The sequence below is a fragment of the Dioszegia hungarica genome (assembly GCF_025882075.1).
Source record: "Dioszegia hungarica strain PDD-24b-2 chromosome Unknown MKK02contig_25, whole genome shotgun sequence".
Classification (NCBI taxonomy): Eukaryota; Fungi; Basidiomycota; class Tremellomycetes; order Tremellales; family Bulleribasidiaceae; genus Dioszegia; species Dioszegia hungarica.
The window spans coordinates 1,543,895-1,571,741 of NW_026515779.1; the positions used below are offsets into that span (position 1 = coordinate 1,543,895).

The following is a 27,847-nucleotide window of genomic DNA, read 5'->3' on the forward strand; positions in this document are numbered from 1 at the left end:
CGACGAAAGGATCACCCATTCTCTACGCCAGACGCTGCTTTGTCAAAGGATGACTCTCACTGCACCTTGACTGTAGGGCGCCCGAGTCCCCCTTATATCTCGTTGACCTATCCTGCAGGTCCTTTCTTCAACCTTCAGATCATCACAACTGCGCTGACCAATCCGCCACTTCGTATCATCTACTACTTGTACTTCCTCGCGCATTGGCCCGATTGTCAGAGCAATATGACGAAGAGCTCCGCATTCACCGCACCGCACGTCGATCATAAGTGGGACAGCGATGAACATACGGCGGTCGAATGCGATTCATGGGACAGTGATGAGGAAACGGTCGACGGAGATTATGATGATCAGGATGGCGAGAAGTATCTTGACGATGATGGTAAGCTTCACGGACCTTGTCGTTTTAAGCCTATTGTCCCATGTCTAGGGTGTGAGTGAAGGTCAAATCTGATCGTCACAGGCACTGACAGCTCTATAGCCGCTCTTACGACACTGAAAGCCGAATACGAGGCAGAAATCGAGGAGCTCGCCAAGGAGATCCGGGAGATACGGGCAGCCAACCCTAATCCCGTCTACAATTGCACCGTACTCAATTGCTTGGATGAGGATGAGACTTGGCGAAACAGAGAAATCACAAGGCTGAAAAGCCTGATACCGGACACTCAGCTACAGTGGAGGAAACTCCAGTACGAGGGAGCACAGGCTGGGTGGGACGGTGAGTGCCTCAACGGCCGATCTTCGTTTGTTTGATTGATCGATCGCTGACGTTGCTCGTAGGTGATGTCGATCAATTCAAACTCCTACGCGGCGACCCGGTCAGCAATTTTCTCCTGAGTGTCTCGAGCTACAATAGGGGAGAGACCAACATCTCGAAGTCGGACAGGTCGAGGGGAGACACATACATCAGATCACTCTTTGGCAACCTGGTTAGCGAATGGAACAAGATCAGATCAGACTACGAAGAAGTGCGAACACAGCTCGAGAAGGCGCACTCGACTTATCAAGAACTTCGAAGCGTGCTAGGCATGGAGCCCAGTGAGTTCAGTCTTCTACTTGACCGGAATGGGTTTTTGGGCACGTATGAGATACTGATGCTATCAGAGGTCCCGACAATCCCGACCATTGGGCCGCCGCTCGACACTCTATCCGCTGTGTACGAGAAACACAACGAGCAGGACATTTGGAATTGGTTCATCAATATTGACCGCATGGTCGCCTTGAGGCAGGGCGCCTCTACCATGCTGTCACAAATTGAATGGGAGAATCGGACTATGACTGCTGAACTGGAAGCGCTCAGTGGCGCACAAGACGCAGAGGAGGAGCGAGAGCCGTGGTGTAAAGAGTCAGCGCGTCAGGGGAGCAGGATGAAGAGCTCTAAGCCAACTTGCCGCCGCCGCGGGCGGGGTAGGAAACACCGTCGAGGGCCAAGGCGGTCCGCCCGACGCTCCGGTACCGGAAGGGAGAGCAACTTCAGCGACCGCCCGACCATCCAGGATCTCTCTGACTATTACTGAGTCGCCGAGATTGTTCCAGCGGGGTCGGCTACGGTACACTTCGGAGGATCGGAAGGTATGTAAAGGGATGCAAATATGCTGTACTTGTACTGGCGTATACATTCGCATGCTCATCTTTTACCTCCGTATGCCCAAGTTTCAGCTGCCACCTGACCCAGTCCCAGTCATTCACTGTACAAAGCGGGCATTCCCAAGCTGATGAGTAAGGCCTATACGTTTCGTCAAGACTCCACAGCTCCTGCTTGCTCTTCGGCGTACCAGATGATGCTACGCGTATCCACCAGCCCCTATCATACTGAAGGAGGTCATCAAAGGATACCTCCGCCCTCTTGTTTCGACCCGCGGATGGAAGGAGCATTTTCCAGAACGCACCATAGCCTGCGAAGCGACTACATGCGTTTGTTATCGTCACAATCTCTTCCTGCGCTCACTCTCAACACATCAGGAACACCTCACAACACGGCCATTTTTCGATTACCGACGACATATACTGCACATCGGACAGGGTGACCTCTCTGCGGTGGCATTCGATCGAGCCGCTTTACACCGGACACTTACGCCGAGGAGGCCATACATCTGCGATGGGGAGGAAGCCGGAGAGGAAGCAAAATCGGACGCGCAGGGACCACGAGTGGTATCCGGCTCGCAACGCTCGCTTTGTTGATGACCAGTGGGGAAGCTACGTACATTCTTCTGATGGCAGGTGGCTGGGGAATGAGGCATGGGAGAGCGAATCCGAAGATGACCGGTACGAGAGCTGGGAGAGGGACCGTGCTTCTCTCAAGCGCTCGAAAAGTCGAAGCCGATCTACGCCCGCCAGAGCCTACCCATCCTCCAGACGGGAGTATGAGGACCCTGTTCTGACGACAGAGATGGCCACGCAGAAATCAGCTGAGCGTAGTGCGAGGGGACCCATGAGTGTGAGACAGAAACAATGGGGGCTCGCTAAGCTCGGCTGCCAGGGTAAGCCAGTACACCCTATACTTTGTCCGAGCATGCGGCAGTGCTGTTGGGACAGTATGCTGACAAGTAGGCAATCTTGGCGGGGAAAAGTTCCTTCCCGACGAAAGCATTGTGGACAAGTTCTTGAGCGAAGTTGGGATCACGTGGGACAATCGCGCGGGTCACGAGAACCCCGAAGAGAGGACCGAGGCGCTCTTCGAAGCCTTGCGGAGGGAGGAGAGTGCCCTGAAGAAGGAAGCTCGTATCCTGAAGTCTGATCTCAATGTTGAGCTGGAACAACGGCAATGGTTGCTGGAGGAGTTGGGCCTCACAGAAGATGATGATGGTCGCCTGAACAATTGCGATGAGAGTGAGTGTTGCATGGCGAATCGGACCGAGTCCGAGCCTGTGATCAAAGTCCATGTGCTGATGCGATAGTCGAAGCCGAGACACTGAGTCTGAGCACGACAACACTGGACTGCATTCAAGCCACTCTTTCCTCGGCATACACGAAGGGGACGGCATACAAAGAGGGGGCGCCCGAGTATATTTACTTTGAGGCTCTAGACTCCGTCGAGGGTGTCGTGACATCTCTGCCCTCGGCTATCGACGATATCGCAAAGAAGAATCGACTTCTGATGGATCTCCGGGATGACGAGCTGCAGGGGGAGTATAAGGCGCTAGAGGAGGAGAGGAAGATGAGAAGGAACTCCCTTGCTTCTACCGCAGATACCATCATGGAGGAGATGCGAGCGAAGACACGGGCGGACGAGGAGCGAGCGAGAAGTTGGTGGCCTCATTGGCAGCAGTAAACTTGCCGCGAGCATATCATTTGTTCGCTGTGTAATGTGAGCGTGTCCAATTTATCTTAATGTGAGCTCGCGACACCGCAGCATTCCCCGGTCGGTGTAGCCCCACATTCCTCAGCCCGGTCACGTCCGCTCGCCTGCGGTGTAGACAGGTTGTGATGTACGTGGGAGGCAATCGCGTCGGAGTGGTGACGCCGTGCCCCAGATCTAGCTATATATGACTAGGGAGATACTGACTCGAGCAGTCAAATTGGAAAGGTGTCTCAGCCGTCACTGGTCAGGCTGAAGACTTCAAAGGACAACGTACACGTACTAGGGCTGTCCGGCCTGCGTTCCTCGGTGTTCGATCATTCAGATCCCCATACGAATGATCGTGCGGCTACGTGCCGGTACTAGAGAGGCTCGTTACCGAGCTGGAGGGGAGACTAAGCTCGACAGGACGACGATGCAGGGCAGCAGGCGAGGCTTTACGAGCTTCTTTAGTGGAGGGGCTCGAGCGTGAGAGCGGACTTGAACGAACAACCATGTGTTATCAGTGCAGCTCATCTGGGCTCAAGTAGGTGATATCAATGTGTATGGGTCCTCAGTGCAGGCGGTTGCAACTGCAGATGGAAGGAGCAGCGGGTCAGTGAGACGGGGCCAAAGGATGGTTGGCTTGCCCCTGAGATGTTCTCTGCCCCTTTGTACCCCTTGATCATGGTACAATACGTTTCTTTATCAACTTGGGGGCGCAGAACCGCTAAGAGGTAGTGACTGTTGCGTATGCTCGCGATCTTACATCAACAGCGCTATTTAATACTTTCGAAGTTTCACCATCGCCCGCGCGAGAGCCAGTTTCACCGACAAGTCAGCCCAAGCAGTGCCAATTCTACAGTGACACAGCGCCTAGTCAGGGATTATACAGTATGGGTGATCGCTCGACGAAGTCTGGGAACAGCGACACAGGCTACGTACAGTCGTCTTACGGTGGTAGTGAGTATGCGTCGCATGAGCGTCTCCACTACTCGTATCCCTTCGGCCAAGAGCGAGTAGTATCTGCCGACATCAATCAGGGTTGAGCGAGTATACCAATTCGGATGATGGTGGCAATCACAGTACTGCCTGTGAGTACAACCTGGCTAGTGATCTTGATGCGTTTCTGCCCGGAGTGCGGCGGAATCGATCAGCCGGCACGAAGCTAATACAAAATGCAGCCGTCAAGATCAGTTCTGAGCGCTCTTTCATGGGGTCTGACACTAGTGGTCCCAGGGGCCATTTCGGAGATGGCATTCCCACATACGCTCCCAGCAACAGCGGCAACAGCACGCATGATGATATCGGCCTCATGAGCTCAGAAGAAGGATCTCATAGCTCGCAAAAGCGGCCATCCCTCAAGTCGGACAAGACGCGCAGTGGCGACAGCTATGGCGACAAAGCGAGGTCTGGTAGCGATCAAAGTAAGTACGAGGACATGGCCAAGACCTCCGGAAGAGGTAAACCCAGGTAAGATGGGCTGATCCACCAATAGGTCACATCTCGAATACGGTACCTGACGTTAGTGAACGTAGCTTCATTAAAGACAATCCACCTGCTGAGATTGAGTATCAACCGACGGAGGCTGTCTCAGAGTGGTTAGCTACACATGAAAATGGATACACGGAGCGCGAGGGCCCCTCGCAGGACCCGTCAGAGAGCTCTAGATCTACGGCTTGGAGCGGGACAGACCGAGACGTTGGGGATGAGCGAAATGGTGAGCATTGCGGGCGAAGCAAAAAGAAATTGGAGAAGGCGTGGCCAAATATTGGGCTGACTCGCCCCCAGAGCAGACGCCGGGTCGGCTTCCTGCCTATAGATTTATCATGAAGAGCGAGGCCACGGAGAGCTCTGGAAGCGACCAGTGTGAGTATGAGAAACCGGGATGACAGGCGAGCCGAGGTAGGATGGGCTGACCGACGACAAGCTGTGTCGCCAAGCGACAGAGAAGAGATCGCGATGTACCTCTCGGATTTGCACCTCACAGAATGGTGCCCAGGGTCGGCCCAGGACACGAAGCAGAGTGAGTCTTGCGCTGAATTTCTGGATCCTCGTATCGCACACAAAGAACCTCAGTGCACCAGACGCAGTTATGGGTATCGAGTCACGGCTGACGACGCAGACGACTCGAGCGGGTCTCGGTCTGGGTGGCAAGAACCCTCTTCTGCCTCAGCCAAGTCGGACGGTAAGTCTCACGCCGAGGACTTGCTTCGAAGAGCCCCTTATGGGCCGGATGAACGCGCTGGAGACGTGCTTGTACCGCTGCAAGTATTAGCTTACAACACAGCCGACCAATCTGCAAGTGGGTGGCAGGACGGATCCGCTGCCTCGGATGGCAACCAAACAGCACCCGACTCCTACGGATCCACAGCGGCGTGAAGAGGAGTGAGTCGCTGCAGTAAGAAGCCAAAGAGCCTCCGCAAGTCATTCTAATGTTACAGTCCAGCGATGCCGAACCGTTCAGCGTCCGTGGTCGATGTGGACGATGACGATCATGACAGGAGTGAGGTGTACGAGTATGTGTCATAAGGCTGGAGAGACCTGAGATGTATGATTAGTAGATATATGTGTGAGAAAAGCTTGTACCGGAACCCTTAGAAAACACTTGTGCAGACCAAGTGAAGCCGCGCGTATCAGAGGTAGGTGCCCACAACCCGAACAGCATCAATGTCAGCTCATTCATCCCTCCCTTTGGAACCCCGAATGGCCCGCCGGCCGTTCCTCAATATATGACATCAGATCAAGGTGACGCTCCTATCCAGCAAGCTACTCATCATCCCCACCCCCACCCCTCCTCTTTCGCTGCTTCCTCGCCTCCCTCCCTCTTCTCTTCCACTCAGACGTCAACTCCCCCTTCACTCGATCCCATCTATGCCTCATACTCTCATCCGAGTCTTTCCTCCAGAACCCAGCTGATGATTCCACCTTCTCCCCCGTCCCTTCCGCTGCCACTCCTTCTCCTAGACCACCCATCCCACCGAATCCCGAGCTCGACGGACCACCCGCCGCCGCCTCCCTCTGGATTGTAATCGGATGCTTCGCCCACCCTGGCCTCGACTCCACGCCCCTCCCACCCTTCGGCACCGGTCCCGGAGCGAAGAACAGAGGTATATCCGCCGAATCGTCAAACACCTGCCTCGGGGCCTGAGCGAGTAGCTCGAGCTCTGGACGCCGTGCGTCGGACGCACGAGGAGCGAGCGGAATGTCCAGCTCGTCGTCCATCTCGATATCGGCGCCGTACAGGGCCGAGAGGGAGAAGCCTCCGGCCGCGGCTGCGGGAGCAGCGGTAGAGGAGGAGGAAGAGGGGATGGGGCGGGAGCCGAAAAAGCCACGGAGGGCGTTGAGTTTGGGTGCGGGCTTTGCGGGGGAGCTGGAGGCAGCGGAGTCGGAGTCCGATGATGAGGATGACGAGGAAGGTGAGGATGAAGAGGACGAGGATGAAGAGGACGAGGATGAAGAGGACGAGGATGAAGAGGAAGAGTCTGACGAGATGTCCGATCCAGAAGAACTTGGCGCCTCTGACGAAGCCACAGACGCCGCATCCTCATCGTCGCTATCCATGTCGTCGTCCCCTTCTCCCGCATGCTCATCTTCTACTCCATCAGGCGCACCTCCTCGTAATCGCAAAACGCCTTCACCGGCCACATTCCGCCCCTGGAAGATATCCTCCCCTTCCAGCTCATCCTCACTATCGCTCTCTGCGAACCCGCGCCACTCGTCCTTCCCGGGTTTGGTGGGGACGAAAGGCGCATCGGGACGTGAAGCGAGAAGGGAGGAGAGGACCGAAAGGGAGAGGGATGTCTCGGATTTGGCTTGGTGGACCAGGGCGGCGGGAAGGGAGTGGACTGCCGGGGCAGCGGTGACCTGGGCAGGTGGAGGAGTGGGGGGCGAAGTAGATATGGTGATTCTGGTGATGATCTGGGTGTCGTCGATAATGGCGGGACAGGCAGTGAAGAGCGGGGATGATGGTATGGAAGCATTGACATTCACCTCGATATCGACACCGTCCGTCCCAACTGGAGAAGCGATCGACAGCTCCTCCTCCACCTCGACAGCGTCAACGAGCTCGCTCGTCCCCACCACAGCCGGCCTCGAAGCGAACAGAGGCGATTCTGAGCGGTCCGAGCCCGACTGGCCGTCCGAGGCGGGGTACGCATCCGACCGAGTACCGAAAAGCGGCGAAGACTCCCTCTCTTCTGCTTCCTCACCGCCTTCCGCCTCTCCGTTTCCAAAGAGCGACTTCTCATCCCCTTCCGGCCCACCATCCCTATTGCCGAACAAGGGCGAATCCGCCCTGTCCCCAAAGAGCGGCGAGTCCCCCCTCTCACCACCACTCACTCCCCAGTCATACTCGGCGCCTTCTTCCCCCTCCTCGCCCGCTTCAAAAGCCACTCGTTGGCGCTTGACACGGACGACCTGCTCCGCCCCATCGACATCACCACCGATTCTGCGCCATACGCCGAGCACGACCCCATCCTCGCCGCCCTCCAGTTCGACATCCGCCTCCAGCTCGTCCTCATCCACTTCCTCAAAGACCCATTCCCCGTCCGTCTTTCTGCCTCCCGAGCCTTCCAAAGTTGAGCCGGAGAGATGTGTAGGCTGCCAAAGAAATGGGTCGATCACGCGCCTCCGCTGTCGATTTGGCGGATTACGCTTGACGGGCTTGCTGGGACCAGCTTTGGACTCCTTCTTGGCTAGCTGAGCCGGCTGAATGACTGGTGGGGGAAGAGGATGTGTTGGGCGGATAGCGAGCGGCCGGATTAGGTGGTCATCCGCGACTTTCCAAAACTAGCGCATCAGCTCGTCATCTTCCCTGTCCTGCGAGAACATGAGGCAGCTCACCTTGGACCGCTTATAATTATCCTCTGTGACCACCCCCATATCCTGCGCCTCTTTCCCCACTTCAAGACCCATCTCCCTCCTCGCTCTCTTCCGTTTGCTCACCTGCTCCTTCTCGATCTGACGAGCCGGGGGGTTCGCCTCCGCAGCGAGACGCTCAGAGAAGCGGGGCTTGGCTTCGGCGATTCGGAGTTGGGTGCCGCGGTACATGGATCCAGAGAGGATGTTCATGCCTGAGTACAGGTCAGTCGAGTTCTCGCATGGCAATGCCCAGACCTGGTCGTCTCGGTTGAACGCCAGAGCGCATAGCAGGTGCAGTGCAGGCGATGAGTGTAGAAGAGGAGGAGGGACATACATCGTTTGAGCTGAGCAGGCGTTATCTGCATAGTGAGATACGCAAACGGTCTGGGCTGTCCTGCATCATTAGCTCCTGCCTCATCATCCCTCAGGCCATGGGAAGACATACCCAGCGCATCCGGCTGGAGCTGCTCCACCTCGTCGACCTGCCCAAAGATCTTGAACCTATCCCGGAGATGCGTGGGGGTAATATTGGGCGTAAGACCGCCGATATGAAGCCGCTTGGTGACAGTGTCGCTCATCTTGCTTGCTGTATGGTAGATGTTTGGTCCAGAGAAGAGGGTTTATAGGGTGTTTGGGTGGACCTTTTGGCGGTGAAAATCTCGGTGAACCAATCGCATTACGTCAGCTACAACCACAACGCACGGACCAGCGTTCGACGCGTCGATCCAAGCAGCGAATTTCGACGCGTCTCACCTTGCTTGCTTGCTATCATACTTCTTCTCCGTAGACTTGCAGTAGGAGATACATAGCTCTATAGACAAGATGGTCAACCCCACTCAGGCTACACAAGGGACTATCCGCCCCACGGACTTGCACCGAGTCTTCCTCCAATCCGTCCTGTCTCGACGGGTCATGCCAGAGGAAATCATGGTTCAGCTCTACCTCCGCGCCATATCCGCTTGTCAAGGTAAGCTATAGCGCTCTTCCTATGGGACATGGGAAGGCTCAGCTGACTCCACAGTGGCCGATGAGAACTTCCGTCCCACGCACGGTACGAACAAAGCAGGCGCCAGAAGCTTTGCCCTGGAAATCAACCGGATTCTGGAACAGAGCGGGATGCAAATGGAAATGAAGTCAATACGGGATGAAGGGTCGGTACCGAGGGATATGTGGGCTATGGTATGTCAGCTGGCAGTGACCTAGTGGTAGGCAGGACGCAGCTGATATAGTAGATTAACACGGACCCCACGGACGAAGCGGCGAACATGACGGATTTGGAACCCCTGCAGCTCTCCTTCTTCAAGGCTATCGTACGTCCTCATCGACTCTTGCAGGTACGCAGAACTGACGCGGTAGGCCAACAACATCATCACATCCTACCCTGCCAATTCGATCAATCACTTCCAAGCTTTGAGCCTGACGTCTGGTCTCCCGGGGCAACTGACCAAATCTGCCGGGGATACGCTGTTGTCGACTTTTGTTGCGAGGGGCTGGCTCGCCAAGTCTGTCAAGTAAGCTGCATGATGTGTATACGCGGTTCCAGCGTACCTCAGCTGACTCTTTAGGCGCGGACGATACTCGCTCGCTCCGCGGGCAATTATGGAGCTCGACAACTGGCTTTTGGCGGAGCACGAGGAATACATCCAGAAGTGTGGCCGATGCAGCAAAACTGTTCTCTCTGTAAGCTTCTATCACCTCTTCTAGACTCTAGGGCTGAGCTGAGCTGATAATGCAGGGTGTCATCTGCGCAAACAGCGAATGCGAATCCCACATCCACAAAACCTGCTACACCCTCCTCATGACCGGTCGTACCCCCGCCTGCCCCGTCTGCAAGAAAGACTTTGCGACCTATGATCCGAAACCGCTCGGCGAGAAGGCGGTCAATCGAGTCGAGGACACCACCACTCAGATCCGGACGAAACGGAAGCGCAACACCGAATCTGGAGCGAATGGGAGGGCGGGGCCGAGTCGCGGTGGTGATGATGACGAGGAGGATGAGCTGGAGGAGGAGGAAGGGCAGACGGATAATGAGGAGCCGGAGGAAGGGAGTGCGGGCGCGGCGGGGGGTAGTAGTGTTCAGGTGGGGAATGGCACGGTAAGCTTTGCAATCCTCGAAGTTGCAGAGAATGAGAAAAGCAATAGCTGATAAGATAGAGTCAGTGGAAAGCTGCAAAGACGGGCGGTCGGCCCAAACGGGCGGCTGCGGCCAAGAAGGTCCAGTCGACTCAGTCGGAGGAGGAGTCGGACTAGGTTAGGCGTAGGGCTGGAGTGGAGCGAGATGTCAGCGTGTCGCGTGGAAAGAGGGTGGGAGCTCGAGCAGAGCGTAGTCTCGCCGATGGCTATTCATCCAAAGTATGCATTTTGGGTTTTCATTTATCTGATCTCTGCTTACCGCCGCTGACACCATCTCATTAATCATTGACCGCGCTAGGCTCAAGCTCAAGCTCAAGCAGCAATCTGCGCATCGCGGTCCGTCGGAAGTAAGCAAGCGAGGAATGTCACTCGAGTCACTCGAACCTAAAGTGAAACGAGGCCCGAAACTTGTCCAGTTTCAGCTCTTTGGTGGCTCTTGTGTTCTTATCAGTCCTGGCGGCAGAGAGAGAGGGCGAGAGCAATGGTCGCCGGCGCAAGCGGCGATGCGGAGTAGCATAACCCCCGTCGGAGCATCCTCATCGCCCTCAGCCCAACTACGCCCCATCGTCCCGAGGTAGCCACTTCGAGCAATTGTACCGTCTCGGTGCCTCGAACGCCTCCACACACACACATACCTTTGATGTATACTCTCGCTTCCTTTGGCTCCGGCGGCAGATTTTCGAGGAGAACAAAAGGATCTCACAGCCATCGCCATCGGCCTCATCGGCAGCGGCGATGTATACCATGAGCGTGACCGAAGCCGTGACCGATGACCCGCTCGGACGTGTTTCAACGCGTCAGCGAGGTTGGTTGATGGGCAGCCATCAAGCATCAAGGCATAGTTGGGATGACTGATGGTCGCCATGCTGTATCGTACCTTTGACCCTTCCCTGACCCTGTACGCACGCCAGATTTCTTCTAGATCCCATCAGTCGAACGGGGGTGAACAGTGCGTTAGGGTGTCACAGCCAACGTCGACGCCGGTTGAGCACCCCTCACTTGCCCATCATCCGTTCGCCCAAGGAGGCCATACAGTCCGCAAAGGGTGACTCGACTCTCGAGGACATCCGTTGTCATCCCCTCCCCTGCTTCGGCCGACAGTAGGCTAGTCTGAGCAAAATTTCCTACCACCTATCTTCGTTGTCTCTCCACTTGTTTGCCTGCCTCTTTCATTCAGTCTCTCGGCCCTGTGCTGCCACTCAGTCTGTTCAGAGGCTGGGCCAAGATGTTGCGCTGGATACTACAGAGGACATGCTTCGCCAGCTGGCAAGATGTGGGTCTCCGTCCACGAGTCGCAAGTTCGGAGCTGATATCTTTCAGCCCGAGACAGACCCCCTCCTCGGTCCCGGACCCTCGCACCTTCCCTTCCCCTCCCCAGATACGATCCTCACCGCCCCCAGACCCCGTCCCTCTCCTCTCTCCAACCTCCCTCATACTCGCTTAAGCTCAGCCGGGCACACGACCTCCACCTCCCCAGAAACGCTGACGCGGCACTCATCGGTCGGCGCGGCGCTCGCGAGCGGGAGTGGGCTGAGCAGTCCAGGTGGTGGTGGCGGGGCAAATGGCGGTGCGGAAGGGAAGGAGAAGCTGGGAGGGATCAGTAGATTCTATTCCCAGTAAGTCGATCTTTCATTCATCAGGCCGTCGGACTTCAAATACTCGGAGCTACTACAGCACCGAGAAGAAAGCGAGGAATGAGGAAATTTGCGGCGCGGATGATTCGGCTCCAAGGTGTGCAGTAGCTGACTCCATAGACGCATGCGCCCCCTCGCTCGCCCTTCTCTTCCCAACACCCCTACTCCAGCTCACCACGGCCACCACCGCTCCCATACCCTCTCTTCCACCCCGTTTACGCCCTATATCGCCCCCAGCGGTTCCCACACCGTCCCCACATCCCCTGCAGTTCCTCTGCATTACTCCCCACCGCGCCCTGCCCACCCGTCCGGGTCCTCCCGCACGCGCACTCGTGCCGATACCGACGGCAGCGGCGACGCACCTCGCCCGACGGGTATCAGCCGGTCCATCTCCGCCCCACTCTCCTTATCGCTTCATCTCCTCTCTATGCGCATCGCGTCCTCCGCCCAATCACCGAGCAGATCGCCAGTGATCCAGACGCCCCAAATCGAGGGATTCGCTCCGCATCAGCTGCCCAATGGGGCTCAAACGGACCCGAGGAGCGTGATGATCTTCCGAGGGCGGCCAAGGAGCGCTACGACCTTGTCGACAGTCAAGCGCTCGGAGAGTCGGAGTGGCAGTGCAGGCGGGGTGGCCGGTGGTAGTACGACTACTAGCGCGGGAGGGAGTGCGAGAGGGAGTAGTACGGGCCTGGCGGTAACAAAGGGATTGGCGGGGATGCGGAGCGTAAGCGATGAGGGCGTGCAGCGGCTCGAGCGGGAGGGAAGAGCGGAAGAGGGGAGAATGGGGATAGGGGCGGGGCTGGAGTGGACGGGCAGGAGAGGGAGGTCGCCTGGTCCGACGCGGATAGGGATGAGTCGGCGGACCACACTTTCGGCCGGTATGCCCGCTAGCGGCGTTGTAGGGAGCGGAGGCGTCGGGATGGGGAGGCAGGCGTCTCCACTCGGCCTAGGCGGTGCGGTATCAGCGAGGGACGATGGATTGACGGGCGGACTATCGGTCCCCCCTCCCCCACGAGCGGCGTCAAGCGGTAGCTCGAGGGGCGTCTCGCCCGATATGTGCCTCGAACTCGAGGCATCGAATAATCTGCCGATCGGCCGAGGCGATGACGACGGCAAAGAGGGGCAAGATGAAGAAGAGGGAGGAAGGGAGGACGAAATGGCGGTAGTCAAGAAAGACCTCGGTCTGGCGGAGATGTTTCGGCCCCTGGGACATCGACAGTCCCGCTCGGTCGGTCGAAGGGGAGGCGGAAGAGGGTCGAGTGGGAGTAGACCACCGGGACGGGCGAGGCGGACGACGAACGAGTGAAGGCTGGCGGTCAACGTCATCCAAAGAACAGTGGTTGGGAAGTTGAGGTGGATCGGATCAGTAGGAGCTCAAGGCGGCAGGGAGGGGAGACAGGGAGGGGAGACAGGGAGGAAGGGAGGAAACGAGGAAACGATCATGATGTGCTGCTTTATCCTTACCCTGTAGAATACTTAGAATAGCTGTAGACTAGACCATCCTCATCATCACCATCGTCCCATCATGCCCCATGACATATCATTTTAGTGTAGATTTGACGACCATTGTCAGTGGATTAGCCTACTGTAGGAGGACAGATACTCAACTATGCATGCTGAAAAGCCCCATCTATGCCATACCATGCTTTGAGACCCTCGAGGCGGATTTGGGGATGTCCGCTAGCTATATACACCGCTCCATACCTGCTGCATCAGCGATCTGTCCCATCCCTAGTGGGTCCCATCCCAAGTGTAGCGATAGCCTGTAACAGGAGACGGACTCACCTCCCTCTGATGCTGAGTCCCGCTATCTCGTCGGAGATACGCACTACTGACAGCGCCCTACTTCTTCGCTGGCACAGCACCAGTCTTGGCCGCTACTCCGACTTTGTTCTTCGGATCTGCCGCTGCTTGTTCTGCAGCGAGTGCTTTAGCGGCAATCCTGAAAGCTCAGCTCGGTCTTCAGTAGTGTCGCATCCTCTCCGCTTGCCGCGGTCACGCGCCAACACCTCAGTCTCGTCGGTCCTTCTCAGCTCGCCCTCGGCGCAGAGACAAGGACGAAGAGAACGATCAGGGATAGAGTAACGAAGACTCACTTGTCCGCTAATGCCTTCGCATCGGCCTCTCTGCGCTGCTGGGGGTTCCCACTCTTCTTGGTGCCCGCCGCCGCACTGTACATATCAGCTCCAGCTCTCCTTCACTCCGAGTTGGCCTGTGAATGTAGATGTGCGGAGCCATCCCCAACTATCTGATTGTCCGACTGCGAAGGGAGAACCGTAACGGTGCATGTCCAGTAGCTTTGCCCCATCCTACTCCCCACTCGCTGTCTCCTCTCTAGGTTTCGAGCGAGCAGGCGAAAGGCTACTCACAGCTTGGCGAGATTCTTGGCCCTATCGCGATCTCGCTGGTCCCCGCCTACTGTATCAGCTGAGACTCTGGACTGACTGTTGTCTTGTGCGGCTCTTGGGGGGCGATCCTCCGCTCGAACGGGGACCACAGTCCCATGCTTCCCAGCTGTCGACGTCTGAGACCACGGAACAGGCCTGATGTTGGAGAGAGGCACCACAGAGCGCAAAAGACCAGCACGAAGGGGGACCAGTTCTATCCAACCGAGTGACCGAGCGACCGAGCGAGAAAGCAAGCATTGCACACGCTCCGACTCCCCCTGCGACCAGGAGAAAGGACTTACGGGTCATCTTGAGAGCGCTGGAATACTGCTAGAGTCTGCAAAGTAAATGCCAAAGGCTTTTGTAGGAGAGAGGCGAAAGAGATTGTTGACGACGAAAGTTGCGACTCTGAGCCTTGAGGGAATTTTCCGGACAAGGCAGCAAGCGTTATGTCGAGGCAAGCTACTCGCACCTTCCGCGTCCTTCTTGCCTTTTAGTCGCTGCTGCGGGCTGCTCGGTCCTCGTAGGGCAGTCCCAGCAAGCTTGTCCAGACCTCAGTCCATGTACATCCCAGATCCTAGAGCATTGACTTGAAGAGTAGTCTTGAGAAGTGTCGCATTTCCCACCCTATATTCAAATCTATTACAACGGTCCCCTTCCCCTGATAGACCACATCCGCCCCCTTCGCACCACCTACTAGACTACTACCTAAAGACAAGCAAAAGACTAGATATTGTTAACAAACAACCAAAAATATCGACCGCGGATACTGCACAACGATCAATTAACCACAACTGACCCTTCCCGGAACCCGTCCTCTTTCGCCCTCCTGTGACTTGCTGCTCCGTCCAACGCCTAGAATCCCTTCAACGCATTCTGCGCCCACATCCCCAAATCCGCCCTGGCCCCACCCCCACCCGTCGCAATCTTGCGCCACGCCTCCAGTTGCTCTTGGCTCATCCTCGGCGCCTGTGCCTGCGCCGGCGCTTGACCCCTTTGCTGCTGCTGAGGCTGCTGCTGCTGCTGCGCCTGCATCTGCTGAATCTGCTGGAACGCAGTCGGGGGATAGACCGGCAGACTCTGGCGCTGCGAGTGGATGTTCTGGCTTTGGGTGGGGACAGAAAAGTACGCCCCATCCGAGCCCGATCCAGTGCTCATGGACCGAGCGGGGAAGAGCGGGTTTGTTGGCGAAGAGAGGGACCGGGTGGACTGGAGCTCGGCAAGCTGGGAATGCTGGAGCTGCTGTTGCTGCATCGAGTGAAAGTAGAGGAGTTGTTGCTGAGCCCAGGCTTGCGAGTTGTGTTGTGGCTGCTGTTGTTGTTGCTGGGGGAACTGCGCTTGGTTGAGGAAGTAGTTGGATCGGTCCTGACCCTGGCTCTGGGACTGGCCTTGGGACTTGGACAATTCCTCGACGAAAGAGCCGGACGAGCGGGGGGAGGGAGTATGGGTGAAGCGTGAAAAGTCCGAGGTGGGAGGGGTAGGCAGACCGAGGGAGCCAGGAGGGGACGCCGAGAGGTTCTCGAGCGAGTCGACCATGAAGGCGTTGAAAGGGATAGTAGAGGCGGGCGGGGCCGAAGAGGAGTGGATGGAGATGGGGTCCGAGGACGCGTCGGGGGTGGCGCCGAGGAAGTTGAACGCATCGGGCCAGTCCATGCCCAGTGACTGGGACTGGGTCTGGGACTGAGCCTGAGCCTGCCGACCTTGCGATCCGGGAAGAGGGATGGTGAGACCGAGGGCGAGCGACAATGGGTCGATGTCGGTGGACATCCGAGGAGTAATGAGACCCGATGTGGTGAAGCTCGATACTGCCGCTGTGGCTGCTTCGATGCCCATGCCCACTCCGCCGCCCGCCTGGAAACCGAAGCCCATGCCCGTTTGGACCGGTCCGCCCAAAGGCATGGCCGCGCCGGCACCGACAGGGTTCATGTCCGCCTCATCCTGCTCAGGGTCATCCTCCCCATCCTCCCCCTCGCCCATATTCGCAAACTCCCCAAACGTCTCCTGCTCTACCGCGCACACCTCGTCCATCTCCCCGGTCCATGCCGTTGCAGACAGCTTCTCGTCCCCATTGAACCCGCTCGCCGCACGCCACTCCTTGCACTCCTTGGCGAGCGCGTCCCGCTCCGCACAGAGCTGGCGAAGAAGTCCCGCAGCGAGGAGACGCTGGTCCCTCTGCTTGGTGAGGTGGGAGATGGACCCGTTGACGATGGCCGACTTGGACGGCCGACGGTGCTGCGCGAGCGCGGGGAGGAGACGGGCAAGAACGATGAACTTGCTGTTCAGCGTCTCACGACGCTGGCGCTCGACAGCATTGTGCTGGTGCCGCTTCTCGGCGGTATTGACGCGTTTGCGAGGCTTGGACTTGGGCTTGTTGTTGGCTGCCGGGGCCGGAGCGGCGGTGAGAGCCGGTTGGGGGTACGAGCCGAGTTGGGAAGGGGAGAGCTGCTCCATCTTGGCAGAATCGGGCGAGCTCGAGAAGGGGGAAAGGTTGAGGTGGTGCATGATACCAATTGTAAGGTCGTGCGATCCGAGATGGGACCGGAGAGGAAGTCGTTGATCGGGTCGTGAGGTAAAGTGTAGGTAAAATCGAAGGGGTATATGCGGAGGAGTAGGTATCCGATGAGATGTAGAGAGAGGTGGAGGAGCGTGCCGCGAGACGAATCTCAAACGTGCACAAGGGAGTCGGAAGGAGGCCGGGGAGTGGGTTATTCACCCAGCTTGGCGACTTTCTGCGGGGGCCGGTCGGTGGGGTGGACCACGGATAAAAGAGGTTGGACGAGATGTGTCCGGTATACTGTGTACGGGGTGGTTGGGCGTGGGTGGAGTGGTGGTGAGGGGTAGGGGGGAGGGAGGGCTGGATTGGGTCGCGAGCTGTTGGTGAAAAGTACGGGAGCGAGAGATAAGGAAAAGTAATAGATCGAGTAGGTTGATAAGAGAGGAAAAAGCGTTAGCGACGTTTCTTTTTGCAGTATCCAACAGGCGAAACGAGATGGGATAGAGTATGGTGTAGTCATAGAGCGAAGACCATCGAAAGGAGGAGAGAAGGGGGTTGACACGATGCGAGCAGGGACACGTGATAAGGCTCGTCTGACCTCTCTCCACCGCCGCCACCACCATCTCCCGCTTGAAGTATCCGTTCTTACACCTTCACTCTGTGGCCTTCTGCCATGAGCGCATCTCCTACTTTCCACCCGGCGGCACGCGGACAACTCTTGCCATCCATCCTTTCGCACCCATTTCACCTAATCGCATCCCGCCCATCTCACCCCCATCTCCCATTCCGCGCATCTCCGACCCTCTACCATCTTTTCGTTAACAAAGACTCACCAAGCGCGGTATCCAAATCACAGCAAGGCGGCGGGAGGGGGAGCGGGGGTATCGCTTGAGATGAAAGCTGCTGCTTTCTCTATCTGTTGCAAGGTAAGGTTGAAGGAGAGAAGGGGAGGGAGGGGGGTTTCACTCCCATGCTCACAGCAGCAAGCGGCGGTGCGCGCTCCAAAGGATACCCCTCCTCTCCTCCTCCGCCAGTCCAATCTCAAAGGGGTAATTCTAGACTCACTCAGGGTCTATCAGGGAACGGGAGTCAGCAATTCAGGGTGTGTGGTAAGGGGCGATAGGAGCAGATCCAGTGCTCCGCCGTGCCTGGCCAGTTTGATTCCGTCACCATTTCGGGGTTGGGCCGGGGTTGCGTTTGTTATAGGCCCCGAAGGTGGCAGCAGGAGGAGGAGCGATTGCTCTGCGCCTCCCTTTCAAGCATATCATAGTAATGTCGCTCCACTGGGGTACACTGCTCATTACTCGAGAGTCCCGCACAATGGAAAAAACCGCTCAGTCCTCTGCCGAAATGAAAGCGCGGTTAGAACGCCGTAGATCCATAGAGGTCCATCCTCCTGCCGCATTTTAATCACGCAAGATCTGGATCTCTGGAGCCTGCCGAGTCGCCAAAGATCATGCCATTCCTTACGCAGATGTCGTACTAATTGCTAAGCGCCAAACGGCATGCTCTCATACCCCGTTCAGCCCGCCCCGAACTCTTCATCCACCCGACCGACATCGGCCCGACCTCAATTCCTCGCTTAGAGCAAATCACATCAATGTCGCCATCTTGATGCACTTCCGGACGGCGCTACTGGAGCCTTCGTGGAATTTATAGACGGCGCGGAATCGTTTGGCCGGTGGAGGCGGTGTGGCACTGAGTTCGGCTTCGGGATCCAGCGCTGGTCTTGTCAGCTTTGTCCTAGGCCGCAGTCTGCAGGTGCCCCAACTGACCCTCGGTCTCGCCCAGGATAGCTGATGGCTTCTTGCTGATGATCCGCCCAAAGAAATCAGTCGGTATAGGCTACGGCATGAGCTTGTTCTCTAGCCCTGCTTTCAAGCGGAACCTGGAGGATAAGCTCACCGCGTCAGGTTTAGCCGGCGCAGTATGCACCTGATGCCCTTTCCTACGCATATCAGCTTTGACCCGCACACCGCGGCGCAGTCCTCAGCTGAACTCACTTGGCTGCCCCATACATTCCCACCAGCTTATCCTTTACGGTCCTCGTATCCCCCGAAGCTCCACTCTTACGCCTAGCAATCTCCGCATCCATCTACTGTATCAGTTACAAGCGGGCTGCCTAGTTGTCCCACACGCCTTAACTCACAGCCTGAGCAACAACCTGCCGCACCGCAAACCTCCCAGCAGCCACATCGTCCGCTCTCTTGCCATCATAATGGATGAAACAATCAATCGGGCTACAGTGTCAGCTGATCCCTCCAAACCTGTAAGAAGAAGTTAGCGGACGTACGGTTCCAACCGCATCATCGGCTGTCCATTCTCGGCCTTCTCAGCCCAAAAGCTCAGCCCGTGGGGTATCATCAACTCCACCAGCCGGTCCAGCACCGCCCTCTCGGCAGGCTTGACGATATTCGCATTCACCTATTATATCAGCTTATGACCCAGAAGCTCATCTTCCTCAAGCATCAAAGCTCACAGGTCGGAGAGGCGGGGTAATGATCCGTATCAAGAGCGGGATGAGCTCCGTCAGTGTCGTCGTTGTCGAAAAGAGACTACGGAGGATGGGTGGGAATCCAGTCTTGAGCGTGGTGGCTACTTCCGCATTGACCGTTCGGGCCTGATACGACTATTTCTCGTCAGCTAAACGGCTTCCACTTCACTTCGGTAGGCCGGCAGCTCACCTCATAATCCGCTTTTGGCCACTCGGTCAACCTCGTACTATTCGCCGGCGCCGCCAAGTGCGCATGAAACCCAGTAATCGCGTAGGCCATATACCCCATGATCTCATACTCCCCCTCTCCGACCCGTTTGGAGAGCGTATCATAGAAGCCCAGCGGACCATCGAGGAGCTTGCTGACATTGGCGAGGCTCCCGTCCAGTGGCTTGAGGTTTGGATAATGCTCAAAGCAGCCTTGGACGAGACGGTCCATGTCCCCGCTGGAGGCGATAAGGGGGACGAGGCGGTGGATGTATCGGCCGTCCGACCCGGAAGAGGCTTGTCGCTTCCGCCGTTCTTTCGAAGCGAGGGGGATAAAGAGGGCGTTCCAGACGTTCTGGAGGGTGGTGAGTGAGTCTTTGGATCCGATAGAGGCGGTCCGGATTTGATCTTCGGTAACAGTCCTAGATTTGGATTTGATGAACTGTGAAGTGAGCTAAGGTCTGGATTGATCAATCACAAAATTACCACCAGCTCACTTGGAGTGTATTGAGGCAGCTTCGGACATCCCCACCTGTAAGATCTACAAGACTCGTCAAGACCCTCAGATCCGCCTGGAGGGACTCCCGCTCGCATACTTCCTGAAGGCGCTTGACGAGGATCTGAGGCGCAGGTTTCCGGAATCGGACGATACGGGCATAAGGACGTAGTGGACGGAGAGCGTTGGCGTAGCTGCACAGTCAGCTCATGTGCCGCTCATATGCCTGTGACCGGGGTGCACAACTGACAGATCATTGCAGATACAGATGATGGGTCTTCGCAGCGGTCTTGCTGGTGTGTTCTCTGAGACGTGAGCTTGCGTGCGAAGGATGGTGGAGCACGTAGCTCACTCTTGCGATTTGCAGGTACGTCCTGAATCAACTTGATGAGACTCTTGACGAAGCTCTGGATATCTCAGCTTCAGCCTGCTTATCAAGCCACCATAGCTCAGTACTTACTTGGTCTCCACCCGTCGCCCCATCAATCTCATCAACCACCACACACACCGGCCGGCCCTTATCCATGATCCCCCCTCCGGCCTCAATCGCATTCTTGATCCGTGTCGATACAGTCGCCGCATTCCGATCGTCCGACGCGTTGATCTCGAGGGTACGATACCCCGCTTGTTTGGTGAGAACATGGGCGAGGGTGGTCTTCCCAAATCCGGGCGGGCCGGAGAGGAGGAGGATACGTTCGCGAGGTCGACCCAAGGCGTCTGTCTAATAAGATCAGCTCGAGTTCCCACTTCGGACTCTTACCGAAGAGGAAGGGGGAGGAGCTCACATATGGATTCTCTTCCTCCTCCGCGCCAGCTTTCCGCTTCTTACTAGGCGCAGCGCGCTTGAAGACGCACTTGTCCCATTCTTTCAACCAGGACATGACGTCTCGGTGTGTACGCTATGTCATGAGCTGCTTCTCCTCAATGCAACTCTCGCAGAGAACTTGTCAACTCACATCCTCCCCTAGTAGATCCGAGAACTTCTTCGGTCGATACTTGTCCACCCACATCGTCCGACCCGGCCCAACACCTGCTGCCGTCCGAGCTTCGAGCGCTGCACGGCGAGTCTCTTCGTCGTACTTCCGCTGCAACCTATATATCAGCTCCTGCGTCTCGGATTTCCATGCTCTTCCGCGTTCACTAACTGACTGGATTGCTTTTTGCTCATTCTTCAGATCTTCCACGTCCTTCATGAGTCGATGAAGCGGCTGACCGAGCAAGGACGGTGCAGTACCTCTACCTCCGAGAGACTCGTCCTAAAAGTCAGCTGTGCGTTCGCGTCGCTCTCCCCTCGAACGCGTGAACTCACGGTGAGTGATGGTGGACTAGGCTTGAACCTCCGGTTGAAGGTGATATAGCTCCCCGAAGCTGTCTCTGCGCGAAGAGGAGGAAGGTCGCACCGCGGTTGCACCCTTGGAGGGGGTACATACACCGGGCTGGCGGGTCGGACATATATTGACCGTGAACCTATCATATCAGCTTCGGTCTCCTCTCGCGGTCAAGACACACGACCTTGAGCGGCAGGGAGCTTACCAGACGCTTTGGGCTGCTCGTCAAAATCAAACATATCGGCCATCCCGAACTCCTCGTATAGGCTTCTGTCCTTCTCCTTCTGTCCACTCTGACTCGCTGAGGCAGAAGCAGCTGGTTTGAAGGAGGAAGGAGCGAGATCTGGACCACCATACTCCGCCTCCATTTCTGCTATGGCGGCTAAAGCATCCCAGTCCTCTGGTTCTTCTTCCATGTCTGGAGGAGGACTGTCCCCTCCCCGCTGGAAGGGTACATCCCTCTTGGCCGCAGCGGGAACCTTGGGGAGGGGCTCGAAGTTAAAGATATCGCCCGCATCGAACTCGTCTTCTACCGGTTTGGAGGTAGTAGTGGAAGTAGGAGGGATAGCCTTGGTGCTGGTACTCGCGCTGGTGCTGGTCGATGGTTCGGTGGTTCTGGAAGTAGGAGGGGAAGAAGGAGGAAGAGGATCAAAGTCGAACAGGGTATTTGAAGTGTCGAAGCTTTGCTCCTGGTTCTGCAGGGCGGGTGGGGGCGAGAGGGCGGTCATAGCTTTTGCTTCTCGTGAAGAGGTCCGAGCAACGAGCTGCGAGTGGCGCTTGGACTTCAAGAAGCGAGAAGCAAGAAGCAGAGGAGAAGAAGCGAAAGAGAAGCAAAAGTGGACGCGCTTGGACGCGACTTGCTTTTCCGGTTAATTATCGGTAGAACCCAAAGAAGCAAAGGAATGTGGGCAAGTGGAGGTCAGTGCGGGTGGGCGTCACGAAGGGGACGAGGGGGCAACTTCCCCCCCTTCGCTTCATACTTCCTTCTTCCCTTTTCATACTTCACTCTTCAACTTGAAATACCGCCGTCACTGACCTAGCAGCTCTTCATGAGCTGTGAGCACCATGCCTCGTCAGTTTCGGGTACGCCGCAGTACGGTTGTCCAGAAGCTGACTCTTCTAGCGAGAAAGCCTCGTCAGTCCGAGCCCGGCCCCGCACCCCCTGCGGCCGCCAAGAAGTCCCGAACCTCCCTCCCGGCCACCTCGCACTCTTCTCCCAAGCCGACATCGAAGACTGAAATTGTGGAGCACGAAGAGGAAGTCGGTCAGCCTTCCATGCCTACTTCGAAGCGGGCGAAGGTGGGAGCCAAGTCGCCCGCGAAGAAGAAGGCGCGGACGGACCCTGTAGACGCGGAGGAAGATGGGGGAGGAGACGAGCAGACAGGAGAACAGCCTGTCAAGGGTATATTCAAGTCTATGTGAGCTACCAGGGCCTTGTCTGCTCCTCACCTAGCGGTACGGCACGGGAACATAGCTCATATCGATCAGCGCCAAGTCTACCACGGGCCCCAAGTCCAAAAAGGGAGCCGCAGGTTAGCTACAAGGAGCGTAGGGACGAGACGACCTGAGCTTACTCAGTCAGGTCTTAAGCCGTCCAGTATCAGACCTACGCGCCAGGGATCAAGCAAAGGCAAAGACAAGATCAGCGAGATCTACGCAGCGGGTAACGAGGTCCTGGCGGATACTTCGGTGCAGACGAGGTGAGCTGCGAGCAGCGTAGGATTGGTGCATCCGACGGTTCCCAAGCTGACTTGTAACAGGCTCGATACTGTCACAGCTACGCTGGACAAGCTCGAGGCGCAAATCTCTATCCCGACGGATCAGATCAAGAAGCTCGGTCATGCTCGATCCACAATGCAGGTAGGTCTCATCCCTTGGATCCTGAACCCGACAGAGGTACAGCGGACCGTAATCATCAGCTGCCGGCCGCTTTCGGCTTTGAATAGGCTTAAAGCACAGCTGATATCACAGACTGACTTCTCAGCGACCTGTAACCCGCTCGAGGCTCTTCTGAAGGACCGGGCGGAGCTCGTCAGTCGCTTAAACAGCGCTATGGAACGATGTGAGCTCTAGCAACTCGACTCCAGGAGCATATGATGTCCCGAGCGCCAGCTGACATTCACAGACCAGGAGCTTCCTGCCAGGCTCAGGGAGGTGTTGCTCAGCTTGGACAAGGTGCAGACCGGGGCGGCCGAGGCTGGGTCACGGTACATCGAGGTCAGTTATCGTTCCTTTTGCCAACCAGGACTGAGCTGATCCCTGTAGGACGCACAGGACTTCTCCTCCTTCACTCGCGGTACGAAACGCTTTCTCTCCTGGACCTGATGCCCTACCTTTAAGACTCGCCCTCGCTCTTCAAGATACGCCCTCGTCCACTTCGACACCACTTTCCGGCTCAAGACCTCGACACCATACTTATCCACCTCACTCGTTCCATCACGCCCGGCGCAACTTCTCATCATGCCGCTGTACATACGCAGGCTGGAGGTATATGTACATGCATCATATTGTACAGACCAGCAGGGGCCAGCAGAGAGAGACTCGTAACAGCTCGTTTTTATTGATCAAACAAACTACTAAGGTAACCAAAAGGAAAAGCTAAGAAGAGGAATAGGTATCACGACGACTATCAACAATGAGTCTACCTTGATGTGTATGGTCCCGAGCGGTGTCGAGCGGGCTGCGACCTGACCGCACGTTCCGGACCACCCGAGTGTGGAGCCTGCTCGCCAGCAGCGGGGAAGGGGAGGTCGTTTTGCTCGACGTCGATCGCGCAGGAGGGGAAGAGCTCTCGCCGGCGGTGTCGTGCGAGTGCGTCGGCGCGGGCAAAGTCCTTGCCACTGCAATGGTCAGCGACGTCCTTGACTATCACGAGCATGACGAGCACAGGCGTAAAAAAGAGGTCTGCTCACCAATTACATGAGTGTTTTCTCTTCGGTATGTGCATCTCCATGTGCCGGTTGAAGTCATGGTGGCGGACAAAGGATTTGGTGCTGGTCCATCAGCTCGGCTGTCGCTCACTATAGCGACCGCGAGAGAGATATCAGACTTACCAGTTTTCCGCCGGGCACTTGAACGGGCGATCATCCAGGTGGGTCTGGATATGACTTGAAATAGCGCTCTTGCGAGGAAAAACGCGCTCGCAATCCGCAATGAGGCACTTGAAGCGCTTCGCCTGCTTGCCCAGCTCCGGGTCATACTCGCTATAGATGTCGCAGAACCGGTCTACGACGTCCTTGGGGAGGCAGTGGATCTGCTCCCCCGCCGCAGGTGTGGCGCGCTGACGGACGTCCATATGGAGCGAGAGAGCCGGCCGGCCGACGAGTGGTCCGCCATTCTGTTGCTGGATTGCCAGCATGAGCTGGTCCTGCTGGAGTTGGGCCTGATACATGCGTTCGTCGTTGCCGTGCTGGAGGTGTGGAGGCATGTTGTCAGGAGGGGAGGGAGGTATGCCGGATGGAGCGAGGCGAGGGGTATCTATTTCGGCAGGGGATGCGAGTGGGAGGGAAGCCATACTTGGCGGTCCGAGGTAAGGAGGGCGTGGAGGGCCAGGAGGGCCGAGGACTGAGGGCTGGAAGACCCCCGACCCAGCATGAGGGGGATCCTCGTAGTGTGCCGACGGGTCAAAGTACCCGGATGATGACGCCTGCATTGTATGGGGTGGGTACTCCTCCTGGACTGGGTGCTCGTACCCCGGAAAGAAGGACATCCTCTTCCCTTCCCTTCTGAGCTTTGCTCTGGAGGAGGCTCGGCGGCTGGATGTCTAGGAGTGTGCTGACGGTGGGCCGAGGAGGATTGTATGCGTAGGGAGTGGGAGTATGAATGGGATATGTGAAGGTCGCGAAGGGGAGATGGTGAGATGGAGAGGGAGGGGACGCCGATGAGGGCTGTTGAGTGATCTGGTGGGCTCGAGGTTGATTGTAGAGAGGTGGCTGCAAGATCGAGGAGGCGGGTTGTTATAGTTCTTTCGACGGAGGGCGAGTCGACCAGCTCCACGACTCACGGGACCTATCAGAGTCACCCAACTTCGCCTCCCGAGCTAGCTTTTCCACCAAACAAGCGGAGTAAAGTGACACCTGACTCAACTTGTCACGCGCTATTGGCCATTTCCCAAGCGGTTCCAGCGCTGGGAATCGTCTCGGGGTCGATGTAATCAGGTACCGGCTGAGGGCGGAACCGAACCGAGTCGTGTCGATTTGGTGCGTATGAGCGTGACACTGAGTGAGACGAAGTGAGACACATGGTAATGGGGATGATTGATAGATTGAAGCCGCGGGTCGCTGGGAGTCACGGAAGGCTGAAGAGGGAGGTCGGCGCCGGGCAGAAGGAAGCAGGTGTCTACATGCTGATATCCAGCCTATCGTTGCTCTACCCTTCTCATGACGCCCGACGAAGGCAGACGAGGAAGACTCGCTCCCAAACAGCTGACGCTGACGCCCTCATCATCACCTGCACAGCACCAGCAACACCAAAAGATCCCATTCCTCAATTACGTCACCACCTCCCGGCCATCGCCGAACGTGGCTCCGCTTATGTGGCGTTTTGGCTGGCAGCAATCAGCCAGAGCCAGCCACCCACAGCGAGGGCAGAGATCGGCAGCATGCAATGCTTCTACGCGGTGACAGCCATTACTCTGAGAGGGCAAGCAGACATCAGGTCGAGAAACTCATCCAGAAGAGAAAGCGAGCCGGCTATATACGGATCCATCGCAAATGCCAGTACTAGCGACCACTGACAAAGTTGAGCTGCAATCAGGTGCTAAGCCCCTCGCCGGCGTGCTACCTCTCAATACGAGGGTTGAAGACGATCAGGAGCCAGAGATTATATTAGCTATACAATGCATGGACATGACGGTGTGAACTAGGAAACTGCTCTATTCTACAACTCGGTCGGGTACAGCTTTCCTGGGCGATTCTTGATGAAGCGGGAGTCGAGCGGGGGTCAGTGAGTGAGGATGAGCCGGAGCGGGTAGGACTGCTGAGCGGTCGTTAAAGCTTGAGCTCCTCCCATTCGTCAAGGTCATCTGGGTCGTGAGCTGTTGGATCTGGGTACCATGGGCGGAGCGCATCCAGCTTACCGATACCTGTGATGTGCTTCAGTGACTCCGTATCCACCCCAAGAGTGGCCCTGCCATACTGCATAGCCGCGACGCTGTTGTCTACACCATCAGCTACAGCTCTTTAGGTCGAGAGATGGGAGTCAAGGGGACGGTGGAGGTGGCTGAGCGCTATCTGGGAACGTACCGGTCCACCGCAAAGCAGACTCCTTGCACACCTCAATGGCCCGCTTCTTGCGCTCATACTTGACGGGGTCGGCGGCTCCATAGGCGTCAAGTTCCGTCTTGAGCTCGATGTTGGTCGCCCGGGCAGAGTCGAGAGTGACGAGGAGCTTCTTCCGATCCGCCTAAGGGAATCAGCTAGTTCTCGCCCATTGTTTCGCCAGAGAGGACGCTCTAGTTGAGTCGCGAGGCGGTGGGCCATGAGTGGCCAGTACTCACAGTGTCTTCCCTCCCTTTCTGAGCAGCAACGAGTGCGGCCTGGACTTGAGCGATACGGGCCGTGACGCTTTCGAGCTCCTTGTTGGCTTTGTCGACGGCGGCTTGTTTCTATGGCCGTCAGCTCATGTCTATAGGGTGTTAAATGAGGGAGGAAGAGGGAACGTACCGCCGCACCGGCCGCAGAGGGGAAAGCCCAGAAGTCTATGGCGTCAGCAGAGGTCAGCGAGTAGCGCAGAGGTGGCTGAGCCAGTCCAGGCGGGTCTGCGACCTGCGCGGGGCCGGAAGTTGGTAACGCTCGGAGCTGGAACGACGGGGCGCAGTCTAGGAGGTCTAAATGAAGGCGTGGAGGTGAAGGAGAAGGAAAGAGGGGGGCAAGGGGAAGGGCGTACAGTTGCTTGTGCCACTGTTGAGTCAGCTTTCCGGCCACTGCCAACGTGGAGGCCCACATAGCTCACATCTTGTCAAAGTTGACCAAGCCATCACCAACTAGGTCGTCCAGTGTCTCCTTGACCGTCTGCTGTGCTACGGACGCGTCAGGAAGGAACTGTCGGGGCAGTACAAGGAGGAGGAAGAGGGAAGGGGCAAAAACTCACTAATCCCCTTCATTTCTGCTTCCATCAGCTCATTTCAAAGGCATCACGGGGGGAGTAGAGCGGGTCCAGGAGAAGTGAAGAGGGTGGGAGGTATCGAAAGACTTGCTGGGGCCATGCTTTTCCATTTCCTTGAGGGTGAAGAACTCCTTCTACGCTCGTCAGTCTCCGGTGGCGAGCAAAGCAGAGGGAGAGCGTACAGTCTCATGGAAGATCTCCAGCACTGTAGGGGGAGTCAGCGGCGCGTCCAGGCGAGAGAGTGGGAGCAGGGGAAGGGGGAGGCGCGTCTGGGAGAGGAAGGAAAGGAAGGGTTGAGTGGATATCCTTTGGGCTTACTCTTGATTTTCTTCTCGGCTGCACTGAGTCCTCGGGGCGCCATTTTTCTGCCTGTCTACGAGATATAGGATACTGAAGTGCTTGTAATGAGCTTGAAATGAGGATGAA

The 27,847-nt window shown here is 57.0% G+C and overlaps 10 protein-coding genes across 10 annotated transcripts; 4 read left to right on the forward strand and 6 right to left on the reverse strand.

Moving 5' to 3' along the window:
* Positions 1–225: 225 nt before the first annotated feature.
* MKK02DRAFT_41096 (uncharacterized protein) lies at positions 226–3,271 on the forward strand (the record flags this gene model as incomplete). The annotated part of the gene is made up of 7 exons (XM_053091435.1): positions 226–382; positions 464–718; positions 781–1,038; positions 1,105–1,345; positions 2,419–2,480; positions 2,551–2,829; positions 2,898–3,271. The coding sequence occupies 7 exons, from the start codon at positions 226–228 to the stop codon at positions 3,269–3,271; spliced, it is 1,626 nt and encodes a 541-aa protein (XP_052942562.1).
* Positions 3,272–7,795: 4,524 nt separating this feature from the next.
* On the reverse strand, positions 7,796–8,718 carry MKK02DRAFT_20557 (uncharacterized protein; the record flags this gene model as incomplete). Its single annotated transcript, XM_053086276.1, has 4 exons — positions 7,796–8,068; positions 8,123–8,352; positions 8,475–8,534; positions 8,586–8,718. Coding segments are annotated over 4 exons (696 nt in total), but the record flags the coding sequence as incomplete, so codon positions are not given.
* Positions 8,719–8,962: 244 nt separating this feature from the next.
* Positions 8,963–10,390, forward strand: MKK02DRAFT_41099 (uncharacterized protein; the record flags this gene model as incomplete). Its single annotated transcript, XM_053091436.1, has 7 exons — positions 8,963–9,107; positions 9,162–9,319; positions 9,373–9,450; positions 9,497–9,651; positions 9,706–9,820; positions 9,876–10,235; positions 10,295–10,390. The coding sequence occupies 7 exons, from the start codon at positions 8,963–8,965 to the stop codon at positions 10,388–10,390; spliced, it is 1,107 nt and encodes a 368-aa protein (XP_052942564.1).
* A 1,108-nt stretch (positions 10,391–11,498) lies between these two features.
* On the forward strand, positions 11,499–13,216 carry MKK02DRAFT_41100 (uncharacterized protein; the record flags this gene model as incomplete). Its single annotated transcript, XM_053091437.1, has 3 exons — positions 11,499–11,546; positions 11,594–11,889; positions 12,028–13,216. 3 exons carry the CDS (start codon positions 11,499–11,501, stop codon positions 13,214–13,216), a joined length of 1,533 nt encoding a protein of 510 aa, XP_052942565.1.
* A 536-nt stretch (positions 13,217–13,752) lies between these two features.
* Positions 13,753–14,606, reverse strand: MKK02DRAFT_41101 (uncharacterized protein; the record flags this gene model as incomplete). The annotated part of the gene is made up of 4 exons (XM_053091438.1): positions 13,753–13,852; positions 14,007–14,081; positions 14,280–14,325; positions 14,600–14,606. 4 exons carry the CDS (start codon positions 14,604–14,606, stop codon positions 13,753–13,755), a joined length of 228 nt encoding a protein of 75 aa, XP_052942566.1.
* A 546-nt stretch (positions 14,607–15,152) lies between these two features.
* On the reverse strand, positions 15,153–16,799 carry MKK02DRAFT_30523 (uncharacterized protein; the record flags this gene model as incomplete). The annotated part of the gene is made up of 1 exon (XM_053088065.1): positions 15,153–16,799. One exon carries the CDS (start codon positions 16,797–16,799, stop codon positions 15,153–15,155), a length of 1,647 nt encoding a protein of 548 aa, XP_052942567.1.
* Positions 16,800–18,383: 1,584 nt separating this feature from the next.
* MKK02DRAFT_20566 (P-loop containing nucleoside triphosphate hydrolase protein) lies at positions 18,384–21,462 on the reverse strand (the record flags this gene model as incomplete). Its single annotated transcript, XM_053086278.1, has 14 exons — positions 18,384–18,573; positions 18,795–18,886; positions 18,941–19,031; positions 19,085–19,215; positions 19,271–19,420; positions 19,476–19,934; positions 19,990–20,182; positions 20,239–20,293; positions 20,341–20,395; positions 20,449–20,709; positions 20,774–20,887; positions 20,945–21,080; positions 21,138–21,228; positions 21,294–21,462. The coding sequence occupies 14 exons, from the start codon at positions 21,460–21,462 to the stop codon at positions 18,384–18,386; spliced, it is 2,187 nt and encodes a 728-aa protein (XP_052942568.1).
* A 919-nt stretch (positions 21,463–22,381) lies between these two features.
* MKK02DRAFT_41104 (uncharacterized protein) lies at positions 22,382–23,641 on the forward strand (the record flags this gene model as incomplete). Its single annotated transcript, XM_053091439.1, has 8 exons — positions 22,382–22,388; positions 22,440–22,734; positions 22,805–22,848; positions 22,899–23,016; positions 23,077–23,176; positions 23,288–23,378; positions 23,442–23,533; positions 23,582–23,641. 8 exons carry the CDS (start codon positions 22,382–22,384, stop codon positions 23,639–23,641), a joined length of 807 nt encoding a protein of 268 aa, XP_052942569.1.
* A 316-nt stretch (positions 23,642–23,957) lies between these two features.
* MKK02DRAFT_30526 (uncharacterized protein) lies at positions 23,958–24,968 on the reverse strand (the record flags this gene model as incomplete). The annotated part of the gene is made up of 3 exons (XM_053088066.1): positions 23,958–24,156; positions 24,229–24,309; positions 24,370–24,968. The coding sequence occupies 3 exons, from the start codon at positions 24,966–24,968 to the stop codon at positions 23,958–23,960; spliced, it is 879 nt and encodes a 292-aa protein (XP_052942570.1).
* A 1,336-nt stretch (positions 24,969–26,304) lies between these two features.
* Positions 26,305–27,782, reverse strand: MKK02DRAFT_41106 (Mnd1 family-domain-containing protein; the record flags this gene model as incomplete). Its single annotated transcript, XM_053091440.1, has 10 exons — positions 26,305–26,339; positions 26,394–26,474; positions 26,560–26,719; positions 26,814–26,921; positions 26,980–27,014; positions 27,203–27,216; positions 27,269–27,357; positions 27,454–27,555; positions 27,604–27,626; positions 27,740–27,782. The coding sequence occupies 10 exons, from the start codon at positions 27,780–27,782 to the stop codon at positions 26,305–26,307; spliced, it is 690 nt and encodes a 229-aa protein (XP_052942571.1).
* Positions 27,783–27,847: the final 65 nt, after the last annotated feature.